This window comes from Doryrhamphus excisus, chromosome 3 (genome assembly GCF_030265055.1).
Source record: "Doryrhamphus excisus isolate RoL2022-K1 chromosome 3, RoL_Dexc_1.0, whole genome shotgun sequence".
NCBI lineage: Eukaryota > Metazoa > Chordata > Actinopteri > Syngnathiformes > Syngnathidae > Doryrhamphus > Doryrhamphus excisus.
The window spans coordinates 8,818,319-8,828,465 of record NC_080468.1 but is presented as its reverse complement, the minus strand read 5'-3'; the positions used below and the strand labels follow the sequence as shown (position 1 = coordinate 8,828,465).

The 10,147-nt window shown below is 38.5% G+C and overlaps 1 protein-coding gene across 1 annotated transcript; it reads left to right on the top strand.

Annotated features, from left to right (window-relative positions):
- The first annotated feature begins 1,286 nt into the window (after positions 1-1,286).
- LOC131126330 (solute carrier family 22 member 21-like) lies at positions 1,287-8,825 on the top strand. Its single transcript, XM_058068749.1, has 9 exons — positions 1,287-1,658; positions 2,763-2,866; positions 4,198-4,352; positions 6,526-6,697; positions 7,070-7,211; positions 7,324-7,418; positions 7,717-7,931; positions 8,012-8,453; positions 8,627-8,825. The coding sequence occupies exons 1-9, from the start codon at positions 1,287-1,289 to the stop codon at positions 8,685-8,687; spliced, it is 1,758 nt and encodes a 585-aa protein (XP_057924732.1). The 3' UTR covers positions 8,688-8,825.
- The last annotated feature ends 1,322 nt before the right edge of the window (positions 8,826-10,147 follow it).

The window sequence follows — 10,147 nt, the reverse complement described above, 5'->3', positions numbered from 1 at the left end:
AATTTTGACCCAGTTTGCATCAGTTGATTTTTGTATGTGCTTCACCATTATTATTTTTTCCCATTTTTTAATTTAATAAGACTTACATTTTTTGCCATACCAAAATATAATTATTATGACATTTTCCCTCATTATTCAATCCTTCACCAAAGCTTTTTTTAATATTCCTTTTCACAGTTTACATTTTGTCTTTGTTTGTCTGAATGACATCACATACTGTAATTGTCTTTATGTGAATTTGCACCACCTTGTGGGGGTTATGCCCATTTTCAATGTCTTTGTGGTTGAAATTAACTATTGAGATGTTCTGTGGGCGGAAAAATGAAAGGAAAATATTAATTCATTCACTTATTTTATTCATATTTCATGGATGAGAAATATGAACAAAAAAATCAGCTGATAATGTCACAATGTAATCAAACTTTTTCAAATCTAATTAGCATAAAAACCGAAACTGATTGAGAAAAAAAAATCATTTTTTTGATACAGCGGTTCAAAATGGTCCTAAATCAATTGAAAAAATTGAGACAACTAGCATAAAAACAGTGTTAATATTTTAATATTTAAATTTAATAATTTTACTAACAAATTTACGTTGAGGGCCGCACGGTGGAAGAGTGGTCACACAGTAAGGCGATCAGGAATACCTGGGGTCGAATCTGCACTTGGACATCTCTGTGTGGAGTTTGCATGCTAGGTTAATTGGCGACTCCAAATTGTCCATAGGTATGAATGCGAGTGTGAATGGTTGTTTGTCTATATGTGCCCTGTGATTGGCTGGCGACATAGCGGCATAGAAAATGGATGGATGGGAATTTACATTGAAATCAGAAGTCAATGTAACAAGCAGAAATTTTAGTCCAAATTGACAGAAGCTTTTTGAGGTGTATTATTTCAAGGCTTTTGCAGATAAAACGGTTTGACAACTGTGATGTAAAGGAATACACTTCCTTCCCATTACTTCCTGTAGCGGAAAACCGATTCCGTACCATGACCATTCCAAACCATCTACCAGCAGAGAGCACTGAAGCACAGATCATATAGAATTTTTGAACATCCTTGTGAGACCTTTGACCTCTTCTTATCGTGGAAGACTTTGATTTTATATTGTCTTGAGAGTTTCAATCATTTACATTTGTGGTATTATGTTCCCTTTAGGTAGTGCACTGTAGTACACTTAATGTCAGTGTGTGAGGCACATATGCAGTGTAAAAATGAGTCTGTAAGCAGACTTTTTTTTGAAGATAATTCTTTTATTTCACAAATTCATCATTTTTGCATCTAAAATGTCAAATGAAAAATGCAGAGATTTCGACGAAATCACTTCTTTTCTGGGTGACTATGGATGCTTTCAAATTCTAATCATTGTTTTGCTGAGTTTAAGTACAATACCGTGTGGTTACATGGCATTCTTGGCTGTATACATCACGTACACCCCGGCACACCACTGCAAGGCGTGGGTCAACTCCACGCCTTACGACTTAAATGGAGTGACGTCTTTCCCAGAGCGGAGCACCGAGGCCGGAACAACTGGCAGCTGTTCTCGGTACCAAGTGCAGGATGCAAACTGGACCGATACGATCAAATTGGGCAATGGCACGGATCCATGTTTGGATGGATGGGTCTTCAGCACTGAGAGATACACCATTGTGTCTGAGGTAAAACCGAATAGATGTATGGGACATCTATACCAACAAAACAATAGTCAAAATGTTTGTCTTCTTTGAGTCATGTCAAACTGCCACGCTACAAATAATCATAACAATGTAAATGTAAGAAAATGGTAATTACTTTTCTTAGACCCAATCATAGAAAGACAATTTCATGGCATCGATGGAAGAGCATAGCACTTACGAGACATTCAATGCAAATGTCATTGCTATGCTGCTCACAGCCTCTAGGGCAGCAGTCTCAAACTCAATTTACTTGGGGGCCACTGGAGCTAGGGTCTGGGCAAGGCTGGGCCTCATCAGGTTTTCCAAAAAAAAAATGCATTTATTAAAAACAGAAAAATATACAAACTTTTTCAGTGCTTTGGTTCTGATTTTCTACAATAAAAGCTCTGATAAAACATTCCACTGTTCTCAAATATCTTAATTTTTATTTTTCTGCACAAAATAAGATGAAAAATAAACAAATCAAGAATAAAAAAAAATCAATCAATCAGTAATAAATAAATATAATAATAATAATAAAACAGCAAATAATAAAAACTTGAGAAACCACATATAGTTGGTGGGTAGACAAATTATTTTTTTCAGATTAAAATTAACAAAGCATTATTAGAGCCCTGTAGACATGACAAAACACGACTATAGTCACGTTTATACTCTTTTTATTTACAACATATTGCGCAACTGCAGGGTCTTGAGACACATGCTAACTCGCAAACTAGAGAGCTAGCAACCTAAACGGTAGCCTTCAAGTTATTTTCTTTAAACATAAAAAAGCCAAAAACTTACCACTTCCACACGGATAGGGAGGATAACTATTAACAGTTATTTAACCTTTAACATGAACATTAATCAAACGTAATAATTTTTTCTGGGTACATGATACCATACAGCATCCATATCAAACTTGCGCGGGCCGCACTAACATTAAACTTTCATATCAAGGCGGGGGCCTCAAACTAGTGTCCTGCGGGCCACATTTGGCCCGCGGGCCGCTTGTTTGAGACACCTGCTCTATAGGGGGAAAATAGGATTCATCTTAAGAGGTGTCTTTTGCCAGTTCTTGAGTTCTCACCTTGTGTGTTACAGTGGGAACTGGTGTGTGAGAATGCATGGAAGATTCCTTTTTCCACTTCCGTGTTCTATGTCGGCGTCCTGTTTGGAACCTTCATCAGTGGTCAGCTCTCAGACAGGCAAGTTTTGTTGTCTTGTCTGGTAACATCTTGTCTGAAACATAACTTAAAGTGACACTAATTGTTCTTTATCTCATGCTCATTCAACGTCCATTGTTAAAAATAAAGCGACGCCACCACTGACTTGCATATAGTGGTTTCAAAGAGCAGATTGTGCTAAAAAAATATTTTCACAATAGCAAATTAAATTGCATGAAAACTGTCGATGTTCATGGCTGTCAGTCAAACAATCTCGGAGAAGCAACCATCAATTTGAAGTTATTCTGCTGTTACAACCGACTTCAGTCGTAGAGGTAGAGGTAGTCGTGGTAGAACCGCCCTTTATTGATCTTGTCACTTATATAGAAGTACAAGAGAAATTGTGCAATCATCCATACAACACACTATGCAGTGAGACTAGGGGTGGACAGGACAGGATGATTGGACGATGAAGGGGGGGGGGGGGGGGGGGGGAACGAGACGAGGAGAACCTTGGGCATACATATGCACAAGTAAACACATTTTTACACAATATGAACACAACTTTATTGATTGGCTATAAATATTGAAATGATTGTAAGAAGTGGGGCGGCATGGTGGTTGAGTGGTTAGCGCGCAGGCCTCACAGCTAGGAGACCATGGTTCGATTCCACCCTCGGCCATCTCTGTGTGGAGTTTGCATGTTCTCCCCGTGCATGCGTGGGTTTTCTCCGGGTACTCCGGTTTCCTCCCACATTCCAAAAACATGCTAGGTTAATTGGCCACTCCAAATTGTCCATAGGTATGAATGAGAGTGTGAATGGTTGTTTGTCTATATGTACCCTGTGATTGGCTGGCCACCAGTCCAGGGTGTACCCCGCCTCACACTTGAAGACAGCTGGGATAGGCTCCAGCACTGAATGAATGCAAGAAGTGGTGTTGCAGATATTGTATTTGCATTTTGTTATTTGTTATATTGTAACGAGTCATATGCATAATCATATGGATTATTTTGTGAAAACACCAAAAGGAACTGGGTCACATCGAGGTTAATCTAGATCAGTGGTGTCCGAAGCGCGGCTCAGGGGTCATATGTGGCCCGTGGCTTATTTTTCTTTAGCCCGTGGCATATTTAAAAAAATAAAATTACACAACAACAAAAAAATATGAAAATGGGAGCAATTCATAGCTAACCAGGCAAATAATATAACTTGATAACATGTTATAAACACCTTCATATGTATTTAAAAGTGAAACGGGATAGACAGTGTTGTATTACTCTTGTATTGTATTACAGAATTCTCAAATATCATCTTTTCATGTTCCCACGCGCTGTCGTGTTCATGTTTGTCCCCACTGTGATTGACACACAGGTTCGGCAGAAAGCTCGTGCTGTATGCCACCGTGGCGTTACACTCCATCACTGCCTTGATCCAGGCCACGTCTGTCAACTGGCTCATGTTCTGTGTTCTAAACTGTGTGAGAGGAACAGGCCAAGTGTCCAGTTACCTTGCATCACTTGTTCTGGGTGAGACGCCGCATCATCCCCCATCCTCATCCCCATTCGGCGACAGTGTGTCGAGTGTCATATATAAATATGTCTATTAGGGTGCATCAAATTTCAAATTCATAATATCAATTTGGTTGGCATTCATTTTTTTTCTAATGAACATAAAATGTCTTTTGCAAAGTTTTGAGGAAATTGAGATTTAGGGGTGCCACCTCAAACATAAACTTTTGTAAAATTTCGGAAAATGTGCAATTTCTAGTCTAATTGCCAAAAAGTTGACCTGGAAATGTTGAGTACAATGAACTTGTATACAGCATCATTTTCTATAGGGTTATCAAAGGGGGCCCAGACCAAAGACCAAGCTGCGACTGCTAGTCTGAAAGGAAAAAGTTGTTGAGGGCAGCGTCTTAGGAGAGCTGGTGGGTTGTGCTGCACAGTGCCTAAAATAATAAATGGACAATAAATACAATAAACAAGTGTATATCAGATTATGTAGGACTACAGTACCACTCTCAATAAATATGAGGCATCAGCAATACTGTCTACTCTATATTACTGTTGTTGATGTTATGCTTGCTCAGCTATTAGCTGTCATTAGCGAACTGTAGTTAGCTAATGTTAGCTACAGTAGAAGCAATGAGCACTAAATACTTATAAATATGACTACAAATCATTCAAATTACAAAGACAAAACCACAAATTTGCTAGTAATATGTAATTACCATGTATAAATACCAACAAAAACATAAAGATCACCTCAGAGTTCTTGAGCTACAGTCTTTGCTGACCTCAAATCTCCATGGCGACCATTGAAAAATATTTTCTATGTGTTGTTTCTACATATATTGGAACACTTTTAGTACCCAGTCATATCAAAATTCAATAATTGTGTTTTTTGATGCACCCTAATGCAGGGGTCTCAAACTCACGGCCCGCGGGCCAAATGCGGCCCGCGAGACGCTAGTTTGAGGCCCCCACCTTGATACCAAAGTTTAATGTTGAAATGACAGCTTAAAGCTGTGTGCACACCGGACACAATTAACATGATTTTGCCCCGCCCATACTGTTACCCTACCCTGTTACCCCACCCTGTTTTGCTTTGGATTAGCAATGAAGCTAAAGGCTTATGACGCTGGGTACAAATAAATGCAGGAAATGATTTGGAATAAAAGGGAAAATACACGTCAAGATAAAGCATCTCATCAAACATGTTGTTAAAGTTACCACGCTGCTCCCAGATGGAACTGAGTACGATGCTAACTTGCTAATTGGGTCAAATTATTAAGTTTCATTAATGTTCATGTTAAAGGTTAAATAACTGTTAATACTGTACATTTGAATCTGAAAAAAATAATTTCTCTACCAACTGTATGTGGTTTCTTACGTTTTTCTTATTTGCTGTTTTATTATTATTTTACTTATTTATTACTGATTGATTGTTTTATTATCTTTATTCTTAATTTGTTTTTTTTATCTTATTTTGTGTATAGAAAAATAAAAATTAAGATATTTGAGAACAGTGGAATGTTTTATCAGATATTTTGGTGTGGAAAACCGGAACCAAAGTACTGAAAAAGTGTAGGGTATAGCAGAAGCAAAAGCATTGAACATAGTTTTTTTTATTGATTTTTTTTCCAGTTTTTAATAAATGCGTTGTGGGTTTTTTTTTTTTGAAAACCTGATGTGGCCCGGCTTCACCCAGAACCTAGCTCCGGTGGCCCCCAGGTAAATTGAGTTTGAGACCCCTGCCCTAATGTCTATGGTTATGTTCAAACTGCAGGTAAATTACCATTTTATTTTAGTCATATATGTGACCTGTATCTGATTTTTTCATGTCAGTGTGAACAACACAATTCTAATTTTCATCCACTCAAGGGTGTAGTCCATCTTTCATCCAAAGCTGGGATAGGCTCCAGCTCCTCGTTACCCTGCACAGGATAAGTAGTAGAAAATGGATGGATGACATGTAAGAGCGATACTATTGCTTTGATACTACTTTTTTTTCAGCTTCACGTGTTGTATATGGTGTGCAGAAAAGTACTACATTGTGTTAAAAGAGCCATTTAATTGATCCTGATAGGCTGAAAGGGGCAATTAATTAAACATCGCCATCAGGGGTTTGCTTCTAGTGTTTAGTTGAGAAAATGTCAAAGGATAAAGATTGTCTGTAATGATTTTTTTTCTTGGTCAGGATCTGAGATGCTCTGTCCGTCAGTCAGGGTGAGCTACACCCTCCTGGGTCACAGTCTCGGTTTTGGCATTGGGTATGCGTTGTTGCCGCTCTTTGCCTACTTCTTACGAGGCTGGAGGTGGCTGCTGGTTGCTAGTGCCATCCCGGGTCTCCTCTGGCTTCTTACTTGGAGGTAAGCATGATTGGTTATTGAAAGGGAAAATAACTGCTTAAGTCACAAGTCACAAACAAGACTTTGGACTTGACTTGGGCTTTGGCATCAATGACTTGGGACTTCACTTTGACTTAAGTCTGTCAACGTGCTAACGAGGAGAATGTTATTTGCATTCGTAAATTACGAGGTAATGGTATTTTATTTGGTAAGGACTCAAGTCTATGACTTCGGACTTGACTTGTCTTGTCTTGACTTGAGACTTGACCTGAACACTGCCTTTAATATCTCTCCCATCTCTGCTCCTTTAGTTAGTGGTCACTCTGGTAGTAAGTTATGACCAGTGTGTCCCAGTTAGATTTTAACAAAAATGATGTGTTCAATGACCTCCAGGGTGATTCCTGAGTCTCCTCGCTGGCTTTTGTTGAGAGGCCAGGTGAAGGAGGCTGAAATGGTTCTAAGACAAGCTGCCAAACTAAACAAAATCCATGCACCTGAGGTTTTATTCCTGCCTGCTGAGGTCTCAGAACTAATGGTGGGTGTATTTTTATTCTCATGCTTTGTGTTTCCCGATTGAAATAAGCAACAAATATTGTCAGAGATACTGCAATGTTGTATATGCAAAGTAACTGTCTTGTTTGATCCAGAAAAAAACAGGTGAAAAAGAGCAGACTTATTCATGCATGGACTTGATGAACACCGCTAACCTGAGGAACATTACAGCCATTGGTCTTTTCATATGGTAATATAAAGCTCCAATTCTTTTTGAATTTATTGGATTTAAACACAGTTTTCTAACATTACCTTGTTGGATAAAACAATATATATTTTTGTAACTAATGCAGAATACACAATCTAATGACATCCTACACAAGAGCTTCAAATAGTTTTATTACCAGCCACAATAACAAAATGCAATAACAAAATATTGTTTAGTTAATTATAACCACAATGCAGGCCATTGTAATGTTTTCCATGCATATTACTTACATTTCCATCCTCTTATATGCTCACTCTGTCTTGCATTTGTGTTTCTGCAGGATTGCAGTTGCCATGGTGTTTAATGGTCTCTCTCTCAATACCAGCAACCTGAATGGAAATATATACCTCACTTGCTTAATGTCAGCAGCCACTGACATCGTGGCCTATGTTTTCTCATGGCTTTTGTTTAACAGAGTTCCACGGCCCACTCTCCTCTTCGTCACACTGATGTTCTGTGGAACAATGTTGCTTGTCATAAAGCTGATTCCTCAGGGTTTGCATTTCTGTACAGTACTATATTACAAATGTGTAATCCTTTTGAGGACTAACGGCATTTTGTTCTTTGTTTTGTAGACATGCACGTCACGTTCCAAGTGTTGGTCCTTTTAGGGAAAATGGGGGTAGCGATTGCCTACTGCTTTACCTATCTGGTTTTTGCCGAATTATTCCCCACTGTGGTGAGGAACACAGGTATGGGTTTTTTGTCCTCATCTGCACGGATCGGCGCCATCATTTGTCCATATGTCATCCACATAGGCAAGTGCGCTTTTGTTAACTTGTACATTATCACACAAAGCTTGTGTATTTACATTTTGCATGATCACTGTGCTTTGCATGTTATTTTTTATTTTAGTCAGTCCAAAAATATATATTTTGCAGGAATTTACAGCAAGATTCTTCCTTATATTATTTTTGGTGCATTCAGCATCGTGGCTGCTCTTTTAAGCTTGTTGCTTCCAGACACAAGAAACAACAAACTTCCTGACCTTATCAGCGAGGCCAAATCCATTCGAAGGTATGTCATATTCTCTCTATGATGATAATAATCTGAATAATGATTAACAGAGATACATACATGTTGCCCCTGGCCTTCACTTGAACTAAGACAATGAAACCTTATAACTGAAAGGGACTTGGCAAAGTCAGACAACTGAATCTAATAACTCTCCTTTTCGTTTCATATTAAAGCTGTTGCACTCCCAAGAAAACACTGGCTGCAGCCCAAAAAGCGACACACAGCCAAGCATGATACAACAGCTCCCTCTGCTGGAAAACAGCATGTGTTTCAAAGTTGTGATCTACCGCCATTGTTTTTAATAAGTCAACACCTCAATAGTTTAAATCAATTGTTTAACTGTTTTTATTACATTTATATTATTTCTATTGACGATTGTTGTTATTTTGTTATATGCTGATCTTTCTTTTATAATAGAATTTAAAGGACTCCCCGAATCTGCCGTTTTACTGTATTTTACGTTATGCTGTGCTGTTGTAATAACAGTGTACATACTCTAGGGGGCAGCATTTAGCTGTTGCATCTCAAGAAGAAGCCTGACCTGCCAGTTGCATGGTCAGTGATGTAAACCTACAAAGACCTAATCGCTATTTGCAATTTTCCTAATATATTTATATATATTCTGTTGTAATTGTTTTTAAATACAATATAGTAATGATGTACTTAAAATGTATCTCTGACACCTGCAGCAATCCAGAAGTTGTCTCACCAATTAATATGAGTAGTCGCTATAGGTGAGCTTTACATTATGAGACATTCATTTCAAACAATCACTCTTGCTGAAATGAATCACAACAATTGAGAAGTGAAGCAGCACGGCCTTAATTGAACACATTCATTATTGTGGAGTCTGAAAGTATAGCATATGGATGAGGACGCACAGGGAGAACATGCAAGCGGAGAGCGTTATCCAAGCAGAGAATTGAACCCAAGTCTTCATGATGTCATGACTGTGTGTCCGACATGCTAACCACTCAGACACTGTGCGGCCCCTTTACCAAGACAAATCTTTTTAAATTAAAAAATACATGTAAAAAACAGATACATTGATGTGACAGCGTTTACCTCTTGCCTGATGTTGCATTTACTGTCAATATTAGTCGATGACAACACAACTGAACACAAAATGTAGTTTTAAAATGCAACTTTTTACTTTTGAGGGAGAAAAAATATCTAAACCTGGCCCTGTGTTAAAAAGTATTATCTGGTTGGACCACCCTTGGCAACAACTGCAATTACGCGTTTGTGCTAGTGAGTCTCTTACAACGCTGTGGAGGAATTTTGGCCCACTCATCTTTGCAGAATTGTTATCATTCAGCCACATTGCAGGGTTTTCCAGCATGAAGTGCCTTTTTAAGGTCATGCCACAGCATCTCGATAGGATTCAGGTCAGGACTTTGACTAGACCACTCCAAAGTCTTCATTTGTTTTTTCTTCATCCATTCAGAGGTGGACTTGCTTGTGCGTTTTTGGATCATTGTCCTGCTGCAGAACCCAAGTTGGTTTCAGCTTGAGGTCAAAAACAAATGGCCGGATGTTCTCCTTCAGGATTTTTTAGTAGACAGCAGAATTTGTGGTTCCATCACAAAAGTCTTCCAGGTCCTAAAGCAGCAAAACAGCCACAGACCATCACACTACCACCACCATATTTTACTGTTTACTGAAAATGTTGCTACGAAAACTCAACAAGTTGC